The sequence below is a fragment of the Myzus persicae genome, unplaced genomic scaffold (genome assembly GCF_001856785.1).
Source record: "Myzus persicae strain clone G006 unplaced genomic scaffold, MPER_G0061.0, whole genome shotgun sequence".
NCBI lineage: Eukaryota > Metazoa > Arthropoda > Insecta > Hemiptera > Aphididae > Myzus > Myzus persicae.
Genome location: NW_019101569.1, coordinates 821919 through 844847, shown reverse-complemented (window position 1 = coordinate 844847; position 22929 = coordinate 821919). Strand labels below are relative to the sequence as shown.

Sequence of the window (22929 nt, the reverse complement as noted above, 5' to 3'; positions counted from 1 at the left end):
GGTTGAATAACCAATGTTGTAAGCGTAACAATTGTAAATTCAAACGTTAGTGAAAAATTAATGTTAGAAATTTGCATGCTACCAAAATGTTTATGAATATCCAACTTAAATTCAATTAGAAAATGTTCAAGATTTTATCATTGGTTCAATGTGTTATCTAATATGTTTTCAACAGTAAGTACAAATAACAGCCATGCATTTAAAAATATTTTGATACATTTTGAGAGATTGTCTTGCTTCAGCTGTAACCTCTAAATATTGGCGGAAGTATATTTTATATTATTACATTTTGACAGGAAAACTGTTATTAATTTGCTCCGGAAATTAGAAATTTGGAAATTTAAAATAAATCGTACAAAAAGAGTTCCTATTATTAGAAACTGCAGTATTAAACATTCTTGTGGAATCAACTCTCTGATGTAAGAAAAATAAAATCCATAACTCATTGATGTTATTCAATTTTAGTGCTGAAAGCTTACGAAAAATTCTATCATTGTTCCATTTAAATACCATGATAAAAATACATTTTTTCATACTTATAGGAGTATTTTCATTATCTCAATCAAAAAACCGTTTTATGCCAAATTTGCCTTTGGTATGTTGTAATAATCTGACTAATTTATTAAACTTAAACATATTAGAATACATATTATTTTCAATGTTTATCATTGATGTTTCATAGTAAATATAAGATATTTCTATATAAGCAATATATCTTTTACTCATATTAATTACAGGGAAAATACCGAATGGCGTTTAGTAAAATATATCATTGTGAAACAACAAAAAACCAATTATTTCAATTTAATTTATATCATAGTAAAAAGACATCAAATATAACTGAGATGAAAGGGAATATAACAACTTTGATAAATTATGACGATACCCTAACAGTAAGTACTTATAATATAATCACTCATTTTATGGGTATTTTTATAATGCAACACGCCTCTCTCGTTTATTTAAACCTAGTGGCTGTCGCTATCGATATGTATACCTAATTCTATCCAGTTAATTAGTTGTTGGTTAACAATTCTCACTACACGAACCGATCTTGTAAACTGGGTTGTTGAATCGATACAAATAAAGTGTTCTAATTTTTATTTAACCTAGAAACTTATGACCTGAGATCATAGACTAACACAATTAATGTTAAAAAACACGATATAGCAACTTATACAAGGTTTATTAAATGTTTGAATAGTAATAGTCAGGGCTCGGGAATTAAAGCATTCACTTATTTTTATGAATTGACTTAAAATGTATCAGAGTGCTATGGAAATGTATGTCATGTTACAAGACGTTCAATAATGAAATTCGAAAATTCTTTTTTTAATTTTTTCAGTGATTTAAAAAAAAAAATGCTTATTTCCAGTTTTTCTGATTATTTTTGTTTTTTTGACCAGTTTTTCTACTTTTTTATGGTTTTCTCTTGCAAAGTTGAATTAAGAATAATTCTTATCTCATCTACGTAGTTAATGAATTAATTGATTATTTCGAGTATTTGTAAATATTGTTTATATTTTATTTTTCAGAAATCCATAAAATCCTTAAAGTCTCGAAAGAGAAGTTTATTTTTATTTTTTTTGATATAAAGATAAAGATTTATTTTTATTTATTTTTGATTTTTTAGTTAGAATTTTTCAATTAAAAGTGTTCCGAATTTAGATCTAAAATGTTATTAGTTAGGCAGTGTAAATTGCTTGGAATTTCGGAGATAAATATATCTGAATTATTGAGTTTTTTTGTAGGGAAGAATGGCCAATAGATAAGACGTGCTTTTTTTAATTGTATTGAAATTATCTGCAAATGTAGCATTCGAGATATTATGTCGTGGTTGAGTATAAAAAGCACCTACGGTAATGGGTATGTTATTTAGTTTAATTATTATTAGGTTATTATTATTATTGGGTGGCTCTCTTGCAGGGCTTAAATCAAAAAAAAAATAATACCGTTTACCGTTATATGGATATCAAACGTTATGACCAAATTACTGTTTAACGTTATATGATATTAAACGTTATGATCGATTTAGCATTTAACGTTATATGATATTAAACGTTATGATCGATTTATCGTTTAATGTTATAAAGAATTTAAACGTTTATAAAATGTTCCGTTTAACGTTTAAACGTTTTAAATATTAATTATTTATAACGTTTAAACTTTATGAAACACTAGTCTTGACTCTTGAAAAATTGGGGAGGGTTATATAATTCTAGTTATAACTTATAAATTATAACTTACTCATTACTTTTGTTTGTTACTACTAGTAACTTACTAGTTACTTCAAATTTATATTTTATAATTTAGGTATAATGAAATATATATATAAATATTAAATTGCAAGATAGGTACACGATGACACAACACATCATAAATTCATAAGTGATATATTATAATAACTAATAAGTATTTGTGATTATAAATTAAAATTCATAAGTCATAACATAAAACTATAAAAGTACCAAAGAAAGAATTTTAATAAGATAAAAATAACTTCTTAAATCTTAAGTGGAGTCACACGGTTGACTATGACTCCCATAGAATTCAGTTTGATTCATAAAAAAGCGCAAAACAAAAATTGTGTGGTTCTAGTGTTCTACACTTTCTTGTTCGATTGTGTCATCCAATTTCCAACTAGGTCCCACTTCAGGACCGCACATGTCTCCTCTTTGAGAAGGGCCAGAAGGGGAGTAGTATCATTATGCATATAGTGTGATGTATTATAAATACAATATACATATATGAATAGATCTTATGATCTCCCTAGTCCCTACTAGGTACCCATTTGATATGAGCATTGACAAAGACCTTGAGAACATTTCAATGAACAAATACAGAACAAAAATTATCTTAAGATTTGGGAATGGTAAACAAGCTGACCCCGCGCAGAATACCCCACCATCGACTTGGAACCATTTTCATTATATTGGTAACCTTTGGGTCTAACATTATGTTAGTGCACCGAACCATTTCCTTGTTTTTCGGAGGTTCAGACTTCAGATCGTTGAGAACCAAGACCCAATCAGCTGATCGAGTTTCGCTTCTATATTGTTCTATGGCATTACCATCTCAGGTTAATACTTAATCACCGTGATACTATGATGGTAGTTACCTCAGTTTGTAGTATTTGTACTTGATATGCATTGCATTTGCATATAACTTGCTGTCTTAAGAATCTAATTTCCGAGGACATTATTGGTTTTTATTTTTGTTTATTCTTCGCGTCGGGATTTATGTTTTTCTCAAAATAACGAAGTTTTCTATAGGTACCTATTATTAATTAGGTAATAAACGTTATTTATAAAAAGTAACAATAAGTAATAACAATAATATTGGTACCATAATTATTATCATTATTGTTACTTTTTATAAATACATTACTAAGAAATGTAGAATCCGTTGAACGGGTTTAATACTATTTACCCAGACATTATTTATAAATATTTTCTACTTTTGTAAGAAAGCCTAAATATAATTGATAATGCGTATTATTTCTTTGAAATATTTATGGCTATTTTAAACGTTCATAGTTCCATGTACATTTAATTAATTTTGATTAGTACCTAATATTAAAGTCACTTTATTATTATAGTCCTATCAAGCAACAGTTCTACAAAACTAACTAAATTCTAATTATATTCTATAGATAGTTTTTAATATTTTCGTAATTTCCTTTGTTGTCTGACATGTTTGTTATGATTCAACTTTTAATCGTTAATCGTTTTTTGTTGCGTTATTCGATATTAATTTTAATCGTTTATCGTTTCTGTTCCGTTATCCGTTATCCGTTTCAATCGTTTATCGTTTACCGATATGTTATCCGTTATTCGTTTCAATCGTTTGTCGTTTACCGATATGTTATCCGTAAGCGATTTCAATCGTTTTTTGAATCGTTTAACGTTATACTCGTAACGTTATGAAAACGTTTTGAAGCCCTGCTCTCTTGTATAATATTATTAGACTTATAACTAGGGTTAACATGTAATTTTTGATTATTTAAGTTGATTTTTTTACATTTCTGAAGATTTTTGTGGACTGTGCATTCCTTGTAGTTTGCATGGTAGATACCTGTGATGAGAGTACATCGCATTGGGTCTTTACGTGAGTTTGGATAAGCAAATTAGGAGTGGTCATCACCGCACCGGACACGGCAAGTGTTATTAAGTGGTTTAAGCATATCTGCAGTAGGCTTTAGTATGACCATAAGCTTGACAGCTTTAACACTGACTGATAACTTTAGGTTTATGAAGCTCTTCCATTTAAACATATTTTGTAAACATTTGTATGCTGTAGGGTTTCAAGTTGAAAAATTTCATTTGGATGATGTGTCGGCTAGAAGTTAGACTAAAAGAACAGGAGGATTTTTCTAACTCTATGAATAACTTGGGAAACTTGTCTAACTTCGTACAAGCGAAGTTTAAATTCACTTTGGATTAATCCCGTTGAAGTAAATGGATTTAAGTAGTGTATCTACTAGTGCTTCTATAAGCTTAGATTATACAGCGGACTGAGATGTTTGAATTTTTAAACGGTCAACCGTTGATTTATAAATAAATTAATCGACACCAATCAGTTCAAACTATGCTATGCAAATACCTGGGAAGTTTTTCAAGCCTCGTATGAAAATTGGAGAGTGTGGTTTAGAAGAAACAGGAGCTGTATCGATAATTGACTGAATTTCCGCTACGATGGTTTCTTCTAGTGAGTCGGTTGGTTTAAGTAATTAAAATCTATTTTTAGTCTTGAATATTTTTTACTTACATGTTGAAGTGTTTTTTGAGGCAGTGGTTCTGAATTAGACGAGCTAGAGATCACGTTTATTATCATTAGTAGCGGGTTTCTGCAGCGGCTTCAGTTTTATTTTTATTTGCATTTACCGTCTTGTTTTTATTAATTGAATATTTTTATTATGACTATCCATATTTTAAATATTTAACTGTATTGTTTTGATGAGATACTCAAATTACGAAGTCGTTAATTGGAATGGAGTGGCGTAGATTGATCGCGTGGCCAACGGTCGCAGTCGCGGCGATGCCTTGTAGTGATATTAGGTTATATTATACAACCATGCACTACGATACGTAGATACTGTAAACTTAAATCTACTTTTCACAAAAAAGAGTTGGTTTATGTGGCTGGGTGATGCTGGGGTCAATAAATGCTTAAACTGCGTCGATTGGTTTAAAGTACGAAAAATTCAGACAGATTTAAATGACACTAATTTAAATATGACACGGAGGCAACAAAAACGTGTGCATACAGTTTGGCTATCTGTATGTGACAAAATAAAATATTTAAAGAAAAATTATATTTTTTTGTGTTATATGGACAGGTAATTTTTTTTAGGTCTTATTTAACTGCATACTTTTAATTTTTGAAGCATAAATGCATAAAAGTCCTCGCAGTATCCATAACATTATAAATATATTATATAATATAATAAATTATTGGTAATTATTATATACATCATAAAAAAATAATTTTATTATTATAATGATATTAATATTAATAACAGTATTAAAAATGTATAGCTAATATTTTCTATATTCTAATATTTAAAATTAAATTTAAATGTCTATGTCAATTGAATCTTCTTCTGTTTTCTGTTGAATTTGTATTAAACTGATCAATAATTGATAATTTTTTACTCGAGAATTTAATATGGGAAGAGAATAAATTCTGTTATTATGATGTATTATGATGGCAAATGGTAACGATTAAACATTTTTTTGTTTTGTAATTAATAGTTTAAAATATTATACTTTCTTTGATAAAATACTTCTAAAATTTTAGATTTTTACAAAATATCCAGAGGAATTGTCCCTTTTTTAATTTTAAGAGGGGCAGATGCCTCCCCCAGTTTAAGTCTATGATCTTGTGGTCACTGGTTACGATTCAAAACCATAGAGAAATACTATGTTACTCTATTTCTAAAAGGCAAGGTGGTACCATGGACTATGGAGCATCATCAATGGTCCACTCGAGGACCATAAAAGACGTGTATTAGGTGGAACTAGTAAGCCAGTACAATAAGTGACTGAGATTTCCAAGTTCTGATGAATATTATTATCGTTTTGATCTATGATGATGAAAAAATTAATTTCCAACTGAATGTTTGTAGATGTTTGGTTATTGTTGTTTATCTTACCTAATGTTATATATGATTATTTATTTTTAGCTTGATATAAACTTTTCATCTTGGGGTTCAACTGGTGGTTGGGTACCAAATGCATTAATTTTCAATACAAAAGAAGCATGTAGTAAAGCCAAAATTCTTTTAGGAAATGCATGGCTTACTATTATGAGGGGTTTTAACGTTTCAACTGTTGGCTGTCCAGTACCAGCGGTAATATAAAAAAACAATTATTCAATTATATTATAACTATAATGCATGTAGATTGTAAGTATGCATCATTTAATGACTTGAAAATAGTAGAACTAACATCAAAATTACGAATAAAAATGTCTAACACATTGTAAAACTATTGTTGGACTAAATTAATCATTATAGTATACTCTGTTCAAATTAATAAACGTAATCGGTGGCCACCAGTTTTCATCGGACCGCAGTCGGGGAACATCCGTTTGTCACCCCTCACCCATTTAATTATCTGTATACTTTTACCTGCCGTGTTTTATTACCATTCCCTTGCTCACAAGTCAGCCGCTGACTACTTTTCTTAACTTGAAGTATAGTATAACAATTTCAAAAAATAAAAATGTATGAGCTGCTCTATTGCATAATGTATTATATATTTGTAACAATTTTGTTTCTAAATTTTTTCAGGGCACATATATTACATCAGGGATTGACTTGACGAAATTTGAAGATAATAACTTTCCCAAAGTGTATTTTTATGGAAAATATAAAGTTGTGTTTCGCTTCATAAGTAAAGAAAATAAAGAAGTTGCTTGTGAAGTTATGGAGATCCATTTTAATCGACCGTGGGAAACTGCAACTTGATTCAATCATACAAAATAATGATAGGTGATTGAAAAATAAAATTGTAAAACTTTATGCAAATTATCTAATTTCATTAGACAAAAAAACTCATTATACTTAGCTAAAGGTAGTTATATTAATAAAAACATTAACATAAACCAGGGTTGGGACGTATATTGTACTTAAATGTATAACAAAAAATGTATTATATAATATACGTATTATCCGAAACATTATACTTTATATATTGCACATTATTATAAGTATTATAGTTACCTCATGTATCATACCTCCGGAATTTTACTTTTTATGCGTATTATACGTATTTTATTAAGTAATATTTCAACATACAACGCAAAAACTTATTTTATCTCATATACTTACTGCATTATTAGCATCCACAGCACAATTGGTAATGATTTTTCCAAATTGGTTGTTTGTCTATAATTTAATAAGATATAGGCTGGAGGGACGAAGATCCAAAAAGCTATCAATTATATAGGTAGCTAGGTATATCTATTATGCACTTAAAATTGATAAAAAAAGTGTGAACTCAAAAGATGAATATTAACGACTATAATATTAATCATCATAAATCAATTATTATTGTTACTAATTATATACATAACAAGCAATATTACATATTGTAAAAAAATAATAACTTCAAAATGTAATGAATAAAATAATAGAATAAATAAATAACTAATAAGGAGCAATTCCTTTTACTTTTCTCCTTTATAATTAATATAGTTTTTCAGATTGTTAGGGGAAATTATTATAGTAGAAATTACAATAGATTACTGTAGAATATTATAAAATATAGTATAGTGTACAATAAACCATGTAATAATACATTAATATGTTATACGTTTCAATGTACTTATAAGCAACTTTTATATATGATTTTGCCCAGCACTGATATAACCCAAGTATTTTGTTGGTTTTCATCATTGGTTAAATACACTTACAGTATTAACCTATTTAAACATAGGTCCCAGTGTAACATTCTTATAGTTATCTATTACCACTTGTAGTAATGTGTAAAAAGAAAATAGTTAACTAACCAAAATTTACTTCAATATTATCTAATGGCTTTAAAATTAGTGAATTAATATTGATAAAAATACTTGACACAAAACTAACTACAGTCAAGCAAATTTAATCAGCATAGTAGAGTAATAATTATTATAAGAAACATTAAATTTCTAGAGAAAACGCTCTGGTGTATACCTATAGTTTTTTATATTAGTATTGCAGTACCTACGTCATTTAGGGTAACTAATGTTTGCCCAAAACAAATCTTACATACAAGTATACGATATTATGTTAGTCTCCATAACGAAATAAATTTAGTTAAAAACTGGGTTTTTCTTTAACTTTTACTTTTTCAATATTAAGCTTTAATCATTCTTTAATTTAAACTATGGTGTTGCTATATTATTATAATAGTACAGTTATTTAACATATTTAGTGCACCTCGGATTTAGGTATAGTAGGTACGCTTCTGTTCAAGGGCGAAACGGAGACGGTGTACCTCGCTTCGTGAACTTATTTGGTATATACACATCACGCACTCGACAATTAATGTACCAGGGTAGGTACAACATGTTAGTACACAACACACCTGCCGAGCTACAATTGTCACCTACTATGCAGCAGAGTGACTGTTTAGGCTACAGTTCGTGTTACCTACTCGTATAATGTATTTTTCACATTTATTTTATTAATGGTAGTCTCAATACTATCGTATGTAGCACCATCCGTTACAGTGATCCACTTATAACATACTGTACAGCAGGGTGTCACCCACTTACCCTCTTTTTTAAACTGTACTATTTGGGCGATATTTAAATTAATTATTCATAAGTATTTATGAAACATTTTGATTGATGAATTTAAACAATATGAAGTCATTACTAACTTGGATCGCCTGGTGTATGATATATGAACAGCTTCCTTTACCAGTACCTAAGTGAGTAATTACCAATAATATTTTTAAAAATATTGTAGTAGAATAAAAAATAATTTTTATTTTAATAGTTTTTAAATCGAAAGTATGGTTTTTCTACTACTTGTATTTTGTTTGAAATGCATATATATATATATATATATATAATATATATTCACTTACTTTATTCGCAGCGTTTATTGTTCTGTGGTAGTTGTAGTGTGTATTAGATGTTGTTCTCTGAGGGTGGTGTTTTGATGAGAGATGTATTTTGATTTATTAAATACCTAATGCTCTTTTTTAGGGTCTTACCGGATTGCCTGGATATTACTTTCACAACTTTGTTTGTTGTGATTGTGACTATTATCTTGAGCTCTTAAAAATGCCTACATTCGTAGTGGCCGTAATAATAATCGACTACCAACCGAAAGTTATTTAAGTTATTGGTCTCCAAGATTATGCAGCTTATGTTTTAAATAAATTTTAACTAGGTAATGTAATTATATAGGAACATATTGCTAATGATATTCTAATAATAAATATGCTAATAGTATAATATAATTATGGTATGATGTGATGATAGTCACAAGATTTTATAGCATTGATGAATATGATAGGAATATAAGGTAAATGAAATTAACAAGATAATTTGAGATAATCATAAGAAATAATTGATCAAATTGTTCTACCAAATGCTGAGATATTTTAATATACATAATATACGCGAGTACACAGTGACAAATAGTCTCTCGAGCAGTAAAAAAAAAATGTATCGTGCTGTAGAATGGCGTGGACGTTGTGCATCGGCTCTTCTTGTGGAAAAAACTGTTGATGGGTCGATTTCGTATGATCCTTATATAGTGTGTGATCTGATGTAATCCTTTCCTAATTGGTGCGTATCGATTGAAAGAAACGTTAAGGTATCAAGATGCGTCTATGATTTTATATTCTACGGTGTAACGTAAGTACCAGTGTATCACTAGTATAACATTTATAATGATCCGTGAAGTGTTTGATCACACTTGGTTGGGGTGAGGAGACGTGGGCATTATTAATGTGTTGCATATGTGTCGTGTGAGTGTAAGGAATGCATGTACATATGTAATGCGTATTTATATGAACACTGTGTTACTCCCCCCCCCCTATGTTTATATGAACTGAAACATTGTATTCATAACTAACTGCTGTACCTACAATTACTGATGACTCCGAATAAATATTTTATTTGTCTGGGTTGAGGTGAAATATTGTCGGAAAATACAGAAAATTAAATATTTTTTATGCAATTTTAACAAATTTAGTTAATATTAGCTTCAAATACTAATAAAAAAAAATTCCTATTATTTGGCTTTTCTATATTTTTAAACACAATATTATATCAATAAATGTATCTTAGTTCATTATTTGTACATTAATTAAATAAACATTATGCATAGATAACTCATGTAATGATAAAAAATGGCATCACCGAAATCATGATATAGATAATAATAAATAATATTATTATTATAACAAGGTCAACTGAAATATTTTTCAACAATGGTATGTTGATAGCGGATTGTGTTCTATGCAGGTGCTACCCACTCATACCTACCTACATCAAAATATGGTTTTCTGATGTAATTTCCGAGAGCAGCACTTGAGCACTTACGTCGTATTAATATTTTGTTCCGTGGAAAATTGAATTTGAAGCCAAAATAATATGGTCATGTCATTTTAGGTTTATATTTGTATATATTTTAAGTTCAGTGAATATGTTCATTTAAGTGTAATAAAGTACATGATTCAAGGCACACAGTGAAAATCTGGTTCACTGTGTTTTTGGAAAAATAAATACTAAATTATTACATGAATCACCCCGTATTTTTCGAGTATAGACGTCTTAAAATAATAATAATAATTCAACTTTAATTTAAAAACTGATAAAAAGTATATTGATAATAATAAACTGTTATTAACAGCTCTTTAAGAAGGTTTTTGTAAACCTTTTTTATATTATTAATGTGATTTTAACAACAGGACAACAATTATTATGAACATTATTGATAATTATTAGACATATATAAATTGGTACAGCTCACGCTACTAAATTTGAAGGCCTAGTTGAAGTATAAAATGAATCATATGCATGATTATACTTATATCTTTAGTTAAAACTTAAAAGGGCGTTGGTGAGGGAAACATTTTAAACCTTCATATATAAGGAATGTGCCTATACCTAGGTAATACTCTACCTTATTTTATAACATTATTTACTAAGTATTTCTAACCGTAGGTACCTCACTGTCGGAATAATCCAATCGACAGTATATGATGCGGTTAGCTAATTTCCGTTATTAAAGTTTAATATATATTTAATACTAATTTCAACTTCAGCAAGGTATCTGATAAATGCGTGGTTATTGGATGTGTTAATTCTGCAAAGAGAAAGTATACATTTCCAATAATTGATATTGACTACAACATTTGGGCGGAGAGAACCAAAAATGTTTAATTCCAAATTTAACTAAAGACCAAGTTAAAAAGTCCTTATTTCTGGCATGTAGAAACCATTTCGATTTGGACAGTGATATAGTCCTGAAACAAATGAAAAGTTCATTTTAAGTAAATCATTTTTCATTTATCATATTATTTTACTATTAAAGACGATGTTATTCCTTGTACATTTTGTATAATGAATGTAATGTTTTGACAACTAAAAAGAAGCTGTTTAATCAGCTGGCTTTATAGTTTGCAAATGGTTATCATATGGAGTACCTAATCTAGTATTATAATGTAGAAGTCTGTGTTAATTTATAATAATATAAAAATATATTCTATGATAATTCAGAAAACTAACTGGTTTACACATATTATGTTTAATATAAAAACTGATTGATTAGGTAGAATAAGACAGCGGCTGTACCTGCGCAGTAAATTTATCATTTATGCACCTAATCAATAGTTCCTAAGATTGCTAGAAAGCGCTAGTATTTCAAAATCCGAAATGTGGCCAATTTTCCAATCTTTTATCTATGATGGTTCTACGGCATAGCATTGAGTGGCAGGGAGTGTCATAGACTGTGTGGCCCAGGAGCTAGGTGGGAAAGAGGTGGTACGTATTTTAAAGACTTTACAAAATAAGCATCTTATGGGATTATCAGATATTATACTTTTATTTTAATTACATTTAATTTAAAATTATATCAGACTAATATTTTTTTGGTCGTTTTATCAAATGTGATATACAGGTGACATACTATATAATAATAAACATTAACATTCATAATAATTAATAAATAATAATATTATGTATAATTGCCTTGTTAGTTATTTATAAAATGATTATTGTGATAAACTGTAAATTGTTACCAATATATCATAGACTATGAATAGGAATTAAGAAATAATAGGTGCTTTGATAGAGTCATTTTGAATTTTGTTTTTAATCCAATTTATTTATCTTGTATTTTGATTTTATTCTGTTTTTTGAACACACTTTTCAGTACTAAAGTAATTATTTAAGTTTATAAACTATGCATGTAAAAGTGATGTAAAATATGGTATCTAATTTAGATTGTGGTAAAACTTCTAGGAGTTATGATGGCCCTGGACCTTAACGATTTCAGAAAGATAATTTTGTATACTTAATCTATGGTTTGTATAATTATACTTGATTTGCTTATTATTTTTCTAAACTATAAAGAAAAGACATTTATTGTTTTGCAGTAACTAGTAAGACTATAACATTTATTATAATTTTATATAATTTAATCAAATTAGTGTTTCCCATGGTCGTATAAGAGTAAACTCAAAAACCACACATCCAACTACTTTATTCTCAGCATTTCTTATCTTAAAAACACATTTATATTTTCCATAAAAATATACTTTGGGAAAGTTGTGGTCTTCAAATTTCTTCAAGTCAATCCCTGATGTGACATATGTGCCCTGTAAACATTAAAAGATACATTGTTACAAATAACAAATATATAATAACTTGATGGCGAAGTTCACACAATATACATAGTTTCTGAGGGAGTGGAAGTATTGATTTGAAAACAATGAGTGTGGTTTTTAATTGTAATTTTAATTTTAACTTGCTCTATATGTCATCGCATTTTGTGGTGAAAAATAATGAAGGAAAAACTGACAGTCCATCTTCGCTCAGAATGGTTTTTTGTAAACAATGATTTATATCATTGAATTAAAATTTAACACATTCTTTACTGTGACTCACATAATCACATGACCCCTACTATGTAGCCAGCAAAATGATACCCATCCAAATGTAACCTACCTTTTTTATAAATATAATATACCTACATGAATGGTTAATGTGGTTTCACGACAGCTAAATAATATGTTAGAAATGTTTTTATTAATTCAACATCTTTCATGTCATAAAATATTATGTATCCATAATAACTATTATATAAAATGATATAACTGTTTTAAATGTTTGTATACATTACCAGTAGTATTGGACATCTTTCAGTTGAGAAGTTAAAAGCCTTGGCAATTGTAGACCAAAGAGCTCCTAAGAGATTTTTTACACTACTACATGCATTTTTTGTTATGTGAACATTCGAATTTGGTTTCCAACCACCAGTCGAACCCCAAGACGACAGATTTATATCAAGCTATAAATAAATAATATATTACTTTAGGTAAAGTGGACGACAAACATTACAAACTAAAATTAAAATAGATTCAACTGTACATTGATTACAAATTGGTCTAGTTTTAGATACATATAAAATTTAACAAATTTCTCTACTGCAAAAGTTTATTTTGCATTTGTAATATGGAAGTTTTACTATTTTATTCAAAATAATATACTTACTATAAGAGTATCGTCAAAAGGTATCAAATATGTTAAATTCCCTTTCATCTCAGTTATACTTAATGTCTTTTTATTAAAATAAATATTAAATAAAATTGAATGGTTTTTTGTTGAATCACAAGGATATAATTTTTGAAAGACAATACGATATTCTCCCTGTAATAAAATAATATATGAAAGTTTTTGTAGATACCTCAAATTTAAATTATACACTTCACATAGACAATAATATTTACTATGTTTAATAAATCAAAGTGACTATAAATTTACCACAGGTAAGTTCGGCATAAAATTGTTTTTTGATTGAGATATTGAAAAAAATACAAAAATTACGAATATTTGAATTTTTATCATTTTCTTGATAATATATTATATCATTAATGGTAGAGTATTTCGTAAGTATTCAACTGTAAAAATAAATAACAACTATAATTTTTCTAAAATGTATTGACACATTTAGATGGATTAATACCTATAATAGAGCTGCTACATCTAAATATTGCCGGAAATACTTATATAATTATATTGAACAGGAAAAATGTAATAAGGTTGCACCGGAAGTGTTAAATTTATAAATTTAAGCTGAATGTTAGAAAATGAATGAAAGAATAATATGCTATTAATCTATTATATACCTTATACCTATGTTATTAAAATGTCCTTAAATATAATTATTGTATAAAGATTAAATTTGAAAATTATAAATTTTAAGTTTTCATGTAAGTAGGATAAAAAAAGTCAATTCTGCGGCCTCATCAACATCAGCTTCATCCACCTCAGGTCCCTTAAGCCATCAGAGTGATAAGATGATTTTTTCATGTGATCAATTCATTTTTCGATCAACCCAACTTTTGTAATATGTACACAAATGTAGGTAAATAAAATATTTTCTATTCATATTAATCAAATCATGAATTTTTTTGTCTCTGTCTAGACTAAAAATCAAGTTAATAAGAGTATAATATATCGAGTTTTTTCATCAGGTTTTTTTTGTTTGTTATAGTTGCGTTTGATACTATAGTAATACTGCGATCGATGTAGACGTACTACATGATGTAGTACAAACTACACCTATAACTATTAATTATAAGTATTTCAATAATCAATGAATTATTTTCTATTTTATTATGATACAAAAAAAACATAATTATGAAATAGAAAATTTAGTATAAATAATATTTTCATTATATTACCATTAATAATTCGTATCAAAATGTATGTGCTTTATCTAAATTCCTTTCGGGACACAAACAGGGTTCGGCTAGAATAGTGCTTAAACAGTAAGCCCTTAAAATTGCCAACATGTCACAATATGCATGGATTTGTATTTTTTCGATAAACATAATATTATGATGTACACGAGAATAACGGCCTCGTACTACGTATGAATATAATATTAAATAATAATAGTATATATAATAACATTTTTTTAACATAGAAAAATGGTCAATTATTATTCCATTGTTTTCATAATACCTATATTTTTCAAAGTCCCTAAAATCCCAATAAATATATATAATTTATTCAGAATTCTATGTTTAAATCACAAAATAAAAACTCTGCATTATATAACTTTAAATCTCAATTTACTTATCAGATTTTAAGCATTTTATTCCTAGCCAGCCGCTTTGAAACTGAAACTGATGATGTCAAGTAACTATTTTATTCGTCTTCGTGTTTTGTTTAGCATCAACATTCTTAAATAGTAAATACTGATACATTTTAATATATTATTAATAAGTACATTTTTAAAAACATCAGACATTTCCTAACCTAACCTAACCCTAGAAAAGAAGACTGGATTAAAATTTCAAATGAGTTCAATAAAATTTGGAATTTTCCTAATTGCACAGGAGCAATAATTGACGGTAAGCACATTGCTATTCAATGTCCACCATGTGCTGGTTCCGAGTATTTTAATTATAAAGGGTTTCTCTCAATTGTGCTTCAAGCAGTGGTTGATGCTCACGCAAAATATATAACAATCGGTGTCGGGGATTATGGCCCGTCCAGTGACAGTGGAATATTTAAAGAATCTAATTTTGGTAAAATGTTACTACATAATGAATTAAATTTGCCACCACCAAGAAAAATTCATAATGATATCAATGAAGAATATCCTTTTGTGTTTTTTGGGGATGAAGCATACCCTTTATTACCATGCCTGATGAGACCTTTTCCGCGTAGGAACTTAACAAACGAAAAACGTATTTTTAACCGTCGACAGTCGCGGGCAAGACGAATAGTAGAATGCGCATTCGGAATCATGGCTAAGAAATTTAAAGTGTTGGAAAACAAAATTGTGTTGAGCCCAGAAAAAGCTACAAAAATCGTAAAAGCTATTTGTGTATTATATGACTTAATTATGATGAGAGAGAAACATTGTATTGATATTCAAGAATTTATAAATTCTCAAGAACAGAATGAAATAATTGAACAAGATATCAGTAGAATTAGATCTTCTAATAGTAGATCTTCCACTGTAGCAATATCACTTAGAAATAAATTTACAGAATATTTTAATTCAAATAAAGGTTCTGTATCCTGGCAAAATAAATACACTGTATAATAAAATTATTAAATAATAAAGAACTGATCAATTAATAACTATCTTAAGTACCTATTTTATTATTATATTATTATTACTATCGTGATTTATATAGAGTAGAAAATAAAAAAATATAATAAATGAAATAATAACATAATATTATAACAAAAATATAAAGACCTGGTATTTTTAGAATGTCTGATATTTCTGTCCATAATTGTTCCTGTATGTTTCTGTTGCTATAATTTTTGTTTTTGTAATCATAAAAAGACTGACGTTCTTGGACTAATGATATTAAATTTTCGAGGTTCATTTCATGCTCAATCGACATTTTATAATCCTATTGAATAACATAATGTGCAATCATAGATGTTAAAGAATTCTGCAGTGCAATGTGACACTTATCATTTTTTGAATTTCCACTGCTCGAAAAACTTTATGTGGAAATCCTAAATTATAATAAGTAAAATAATGCTTCAAATAAGTTTTTTAAGTTGCTTAAACATATTTTGAACTATTATATTATAATTGAAATATTTAGTTTGTACAAATGTTATAAATATTTATATTTTTTTCACAAATTATTACTTAAAAATAAAAACAAAAAATAAAATAAATGTTTTCAATGCAAAATTACGTAATTCAGTACTTAAAGATATAGTGTATAATGTATAATATATAATATATAATGTATAATTACCTTTATATTGTACACCAGAGGTTCCCAAACTTCTTATTGTGCGACCCATTTTGAATTTTTTTTAANTTGTACACAATTTAGCATAAATAAATAATATTTGGCATGATTGTGATATAATTATCCAGTGACTGCTTGACAATGACTAATGAAAATAGCGCAGTTCTATTTCAATAAAACAATATTAGTCATGACTGAAGACAAAAATGTTTTGTTTTGACTACGCTTAATCAGTGTGCGTGTTTTCCATAAAATATAAAGGTTTTATTTTTGATTAGTCATAATAAAGCGACTTTAGTCGCTTTAAAGCAGTTTTGCTTTACCAATGTGCGGTCACAGGTACCCGCCGTTTTCCCCGAATCGAAAATCCCGAATGAATTTTTTCCCGAATAGTTATTTTGTCCGAAAGCCCAAAAACCCGAAACCTGTTTTTCCGAACACCTTTTTCCCGACGGTTATTGTTCCCGAAATAAAAAATTTTAAAATTTTAAAAAATTTTATTTACTGGTGTATTTTCTATGTTTTATATTTTATACCTATATAGTTTATAAGATAAAGATAGTATTTACAAGAAAGTATGGGTATTTTACCTTTATCGCAATTTATCGTCGTTTCGGATTTTCGGACTTTCGGGAAAAATATACCATTCAGGAAAAAATTCATTCGGAAATTTTGATTTCTGGCAAAATACCGGTAATCGCGATCACCCTAACCGGGGGAAGAAAATCACAGATCCGTCGATCGCACGGTTCGTGAGATGATGGCCGTGCTCTCTGTACAAATTCGGGAATAATTTTATATGAATTTACACTGTCGACTGGGAACTCGGTCCAATGTTGGGCCTACTTAAATAAGTGATTTTCAAAACTATAACTATAGAATTTAAAATATGGTTATATTTTAATATTATATAACATTAATATTCTATAATATTCGGTAACCCTAGTGTGGTTGTCCGCTCGTTGCGTACTATTATTATTATTATTAATATTCATATTGTTATTATTATACAATTTACACTTTAAATATTCAAAAATATTTTGTGTGAGCCATCCTTAACCCTCAACCCTTAAAAAGAATTATTTATTGTTGTATTTAATTTATATAACACTCATTATACTGACTGAATCAGCACATAAATCAAAATATATTGTTGCGTATAGTAACTAAGAATAATCGCTCATCAAAATTATAATTTCTTACAGTTTTTGAAATTTCTGAGACCTAAACCTAACCTAACCTAACCCTTCCACCTACGACTGTTGTATTCCTAATAAATTTGCTAAATTCAAACTTAAAGCAATTTAATAGGCTCCCAAATACCGGTAATCAATAATTTTACCCTTTTAAGTGTTTTTCAACTAGCTCCCAAGAATTTACCACTGAATTGGCTCCCTACCTTTTTTCCAAAAATGTTATTTATAATTTTAAGTTGTCATTATGTAGTAAATAAGTTGCCGTCGGTCACACTCAAGATAACCAAAAAAGGTTAAATAATTGTTTTATCTTATTACTACTCGCGTTTGATTTTATTTTATAATAATCAATAATTTATCCGAGATTTTAATGAGGCGTTCATATTTCATAACTGTATTGACGTCGAGCACTATCCAGATTACGATTCGTTTGTGAGTGAAGTTGTGAAACCTTTAATTTGTGTTTTCTACCACTTGGCTTTTTTAGTTATGTAACCTCCGTAAAGAAATTTGCCTTCAAAAATATAAGTGTAACAAAAATCATAAATCTAAACATTTTGAAAAATGTCGTCATCTAGTTTAGAAATAGGCAATAGCAATTGTTAACCTTTAATAAATCTCCTTCTATTTATGTTCAAGTCAGTTTGTCAAGTAGATTTTAATTTTGTTCAAGCATTATTCGTGGAGATAATAGTTGGTTTATTAATTATTTCAAGTTGAGACTATGATATTGATCCTATAATGTTTATTAGACTATGGCACATTTCTGTTGCTAGTTGTGTTGAACAATATGTTATGTAATATGACAATTGACAATACATTGTAAATTACAAAAACGTGATAGCATAAAAATTTCGATCATATAAGTTTGTATTATTTATCGTCTTATGTAACTCGTAATATGATTATTCGTAGTGCGTGGCCATCACTCGTTAGTCATTAGTATCAATTTGAATAAAAACAAAATATATACACTACTTAAATTATGTCAATATCTATATAATCAATGCCAACCCTAACTCTATATGTACAAGCATGATAGAAAAATTGATTTTCTTGCGAGCCGAAACAAAATTAATTTTAAGGCCACATTAAGCGACGTAATGGGTAGAAATATGAAGCTACAAACCCTTCCGGAGTCTCAAGTGATCTATTGCTGTTATAAACTGTTAGTAGTAGTTAGTAGTTGATAAGTCTATCGAGAATAATTCATAATTATTTTTCAACAGTATTTTATTCTTTAAGATTATCGTTTTGAGTTTTTAGTTGTGTGTAAGGCACAATCTATTAGAAATCGGGCTGATCCATGGTCCGTAAAATATTACATCGGACGCTACCCGCCGCATTTTGAGTACCAGTCCGCTCATGTTTAACCGCACCATTAAATATTTGTTTGGTATTTTGTCACGTATTACAGTGTAACAATAAATTTGTTATGATAGTTGAACTCCCTGTTATATATACACAATAAAATAACACACATCATTGGAAGAACAGTGCATTCATCGGAGTGATCGACGCGGAACGCTTAGAATCTAAAAACGTACAATGGTGTTCTATTTGATAAAATTGAAACACATACTACTAACGAGACTCATTATTTATAACCATGTTAATACATGGAGATTTCCGGATCCATTTTATTACTTTTCACCTATTTAAATAATTTAATATTATGAAAAATTCCGGACATTTTTAGAGGTTACACCTCAAGCGTGTATATCCTTCAAAATGTATATATAATATATATTTTATGATAAATAACTGTTATTCAAGACTTAAGTTTATAACTAATAAGATACAATATCAAAAATGATATTAATAAATGTACTAGTTCTGATTGGGTTTTTATATTTGTCAAAATCTCAAAACCTTTTTATGCCCAACTTGCCGTTGGTAAATTAATAATCTGCTTTATTTATTAAACACATTTTATATTTTCTTTGACTATAAATGATGTTGTACATAATTTATTTATGATTTATCTAATTAATTTATAAATATATAACTCTCATTTTAGGGAGAATATCGTTCGGTAATTGATAGAACGTATCCTTGTGAATCGACAAAAAATCAATCATTTCAATATAATGTTTATTTAAGTAAAAAATCAGCAAATGTAACTGAATTGAAAGGGAATGTAACATTTTGGATGCCTCTTGACGATAGTTATACGGTAAGTATTATATTAATTATGTATGGTTGAATTATTTATTGAACAATTCAAAAATTGTATGCAATTTGTAATATATTATACTCTAGTAACTCTGTTTATAAGACAAATAAACTGTAATAAAGTTTTACAATAAATATCTAGGTATGTGGATATACATAATGACTAGGAGATGCATGATAAAACAGCTATCCTGATGACACATAATAAGACTATTTGACTAAATTAATTTAATTTTTTTTTTTTAATCTAGCATAAATACAAATCTTGAATAGGCAAGCAGTAAGAAATTATTTTGATTGTAGTTTTGAGTTTTTAGTTTGCAAGATGACCATGCTGTGTTTTGGGAGGATGAGGGGTTGGATTAGGTTAGAAAACCTAGAAGAGGTGGTTTTTTGATTATATTGATTGTTTATCGAAGCTAGTTGGTTAGAAAATTCTTGAGTTTGGATTGTGTCGTTTTTTAAGCTTCTTGCGAATTTGACATCCTTTATAGTTCGAACAGATTCCACCAATTGAAAATAAATGGTTTTCTATCGAATCCCTTTCCCGCTACCTCCGGTGTACCTTAGGGTGGATACCTCTCACCCCTATTATTTACTAGTTTCATCATAGATATAGGCTCCTATTTCAATTTCTGTGATCACCAATTATTTGCATATGGTCTAAAGTTATTTACCAACGTAAATTAATTTTTAGATTACATCAAATTACAGAATAATCTTAATAATCTTAGAGTTTGATGCAGTACAACTAGGCTGAGTTATAACACATTAAATGTGTCGACATTTGGTTTTTCCTCTTTAATTCTTAGTGATAAACACAAAAATGTTAACTATGTTAAAGATCTTAACGTTATTTTCTAAAAAAATCTGATATTTTCATCTCATATAGAAATAATCTGTTTCAAGGCACTAAGAAATATTTGTATTCTAGTTAGGAATACAAAAAATTCACTTATGAAGTGTATCAAAAAACACTATATGTTTCAATTGTGAGAGCATTACTTGAATATTGCTCGGTATTATGGAATCCAATGCAAATAAAATGACCGAATCAATCGAACATGTTCAAAGACGTTTCTCCGTCGTTATATACACCTCTAACCATGATTCAAGAGAGCTTTCACTTGCAATATCAGGACAAAAGAAGATGACGCAATGATATGTACCTCACGTACAAATTGGCATACGGAACTATATCTTGTTCTGAGCTTTTGGATTTATAACAGTTTCATGTTCCTCAATACTTGTCTCGTCCCTGTCCTACAGTGTCTATAAAACACCACCGGATATCATATGGTTTTAATAACTCAATCGATCCCATTGAAAGCGAATGCAATAGATTGAACAATTTCGACATATTCAATATAAAAAGCTCTAAAATCCTTATCATCCCTAAAGTCATAAATTTATGAACCTATGTTTTTATATATTTCTTTTTTCATATATCATATTATTTCATTGAAAATGTTAATACCTAATTAATTTTAAGCATTCACAAATGTTTAAACAAATAAATAAATATTAAAATTCTATTGATATTTCAATATGGTTTAAGCTCCACGGCATCACATTCATCAATGTGAAGATTCTCTTCTGGGAAGCGAGAGTTAAGTTTCAAAGTTAAGTCTCTCTCAGCTTATAGTTCTGCCGTAGGTATATACAAATAGACATAAATAGAGATTATAATTTATAAATGGTTGATCTATTTGTATGCTAAATTTAGCCTGTTATCAAATAAGTTATAAAAATATTTCTTTCTAGGGTTAAGGAGGATTCTATTGCTATTTACATTGCTAGCTCGAATTTGGCGAAGTTCTACGATAAAATCTAGGACAAAGCGAGAGTTTGAGAATTTTGGTATATTATGGCTATTTAAGATGACAGGTCGTTTCAGGTCGAAAGACAAATGTGAGGAATTCTCGTGATATATCTTTATATTCCATTTAGTGTACCAGGTTGACATGAGATCTATATGTTTTTGTGAGCTATAACCAGCAGTTATTAAATCTTTATGTGAGGAGTAAATAATTTTGTCGTCGGCGAAATTCTCGATAGAAGTGTAAGAAGTCGTAAGCTTTTCTGCTCACTGCTGAGTATAGCTTGAACAGAATAGAAGCTAATATTATACTCGTTGGAGGACACTCTCCTCGATTGTGGCCAAGGATTTTTATAAATAAAGAGAAAACATTTAATTTTTACTAGAATATATTATATCATTATACATTTTACCTTAATAAATATTATTTTTTTTTTAGCTTGAAGTAAACGTTGCGTCTTGGAGCTTAACTGGTGGTTGGAAACCAAATTCATATGTTTACATAACAAAAAATGCATGCAGCAAAATGAAATTTGTCCTAGGGAATACATGGGTTTCGTTAATGAAAGCTTTTAATTCCCCAACTTATAGCTGTCCTATGCCAGCGGGTAGAGTATACAATTGATTAATTAATAAATTAATTAATTCTATGGTAATTATATTTCAATACAGTTTGGCCAATTTTAAAACCTACGAAAGAATATTAATAAAAATACTTCACATACTATTTTAATAATAATTACAAAAATCAATAATGTCACTCTGGTTGGTA

General features: G+C 28.4%; 3 protein-coding genes across 3 annotated transcripts; 2 read left to right on the top strand and 1 right to left on the bottom strand.

The window, feature by feature from the left end:
• The first annotated feature begins 412 nt into the window (after nt 1-412).
• On the top strand, nt 413-7170 carry LOC111029653. The gene is made up of 4 exons (XM_022308757.1): nt 413-595; nt 738-893; nt 6185-6352; nt 6794-7170. Exons 1-4 carry the CDS (start codon nt 449-451, stop codon nt 6968-6970), a joined length of 648 nt encoding a protein of 215 aa, XP_022164449.1. The 5' UTR covers nt 413-448; the 3' UTR covers nt 6971-7170.
• Nucleotides 7171-12650: 5480 nt separating this feature from the next.
• LOC111029708 lies at nt 12651-18553 on the bottom strand. Its single transcript, XM_022308842.1, has 5 exons — nt 18508-18553; nt 13993-14063; nt 13723-13878; nt 13352-13519; nt 12651-12827 (listed from the first exon to the last, which is right to left on the bottom strand). The coding sequence occupies exons 1-5, from the start codon at nt 18551-18553 to the stop codon at nt 12651-12653; spliced, it is 618 nt and encodes a 205-aa protein (XP_022164534.1).
• A 1420-nt stretch (nt 18554-19973) lies between these two features.
• On the top strand, nt 19974-22797 carry LOC111029688. Its single transcript, XM_022308805.1, has 3 exons — nt 19974-20059; nt 20184-20339; nt 22597-22797. Exons 1-3 carry the CDS (start codon nt 19976-19978, stop codon nt 22780-22782), a joined length of 426 nt encoding a protein of 141 aa, XP_022164497.1. The 5' UTR covers nt 19974-19975; the 3' UTR covers nt 22783-22797.
• Nucleotides 22798-22929: the final 132 nt, after the last annotated feature.

Bases quoted from the DNA above. Each gene is read 5' to 3' on its own strand.
- LOC111029708 (XM_022308842.1), bottom strand. From the start codon at position 18,553: ATGAAATATGAACGCCTCATTAAAATCTCGGATAAATTATTGATTA. The intron at 14,064-18,507 runs TTATAAAATAAA...TGATAAAAATTC, and splicing joins CTCGGATAAATTATTGATTA to AAATATTCGTAATTTTTGTA. The intron at 13,520-13,722 runs GTAAGTATATTA...ATTTATTTATAG, and splicing joins CTTTTGACGATACTCTTATA to CTTGATATAAATCTGTCGTC.
- LOC111029653 (XM_022308757.1), top strand. From the start codon at position 449: ATGTTATTCAATTTTAGTGCTGAAAGCTTACGAAAAATTCTATCATTG. The intron at 894-6,184 runs GTAAGTACTTAT...ATTTATTTTTAG, and splicing joins ATTATGACGATACCCTAACA to CTTGATATAAACTTTTCATC. The intron at 6,353-6,793 runs GTAATATAAAAA...AAATTTTTTCAG, and splicing joins TTGGCTGTCCAGTACCAGCG to GGCACATATATTACATCAGG.
- LOC111029688 (XM_022308805.1), top strand. From the start codon at position 19,976: ATGATATTAATAAATGTACTAGTTCTGATTGGGTTTTTATATTTGTCA. The intron at 20,060-20,183 runs GTAAATTAATAA...CTCTCATTTTAG, and splicing joins TTATGCCCAACTTGCCGTTG to GGAGAATATCGTTCGGTAAT. The intron at 20,340-22,596 runs GTAAGTATTATA...TTTTTTTTTTAG, and splicing joins CTCTTGACGATAGTTATACG to CTTGAAGTAAACGTTGCGTC.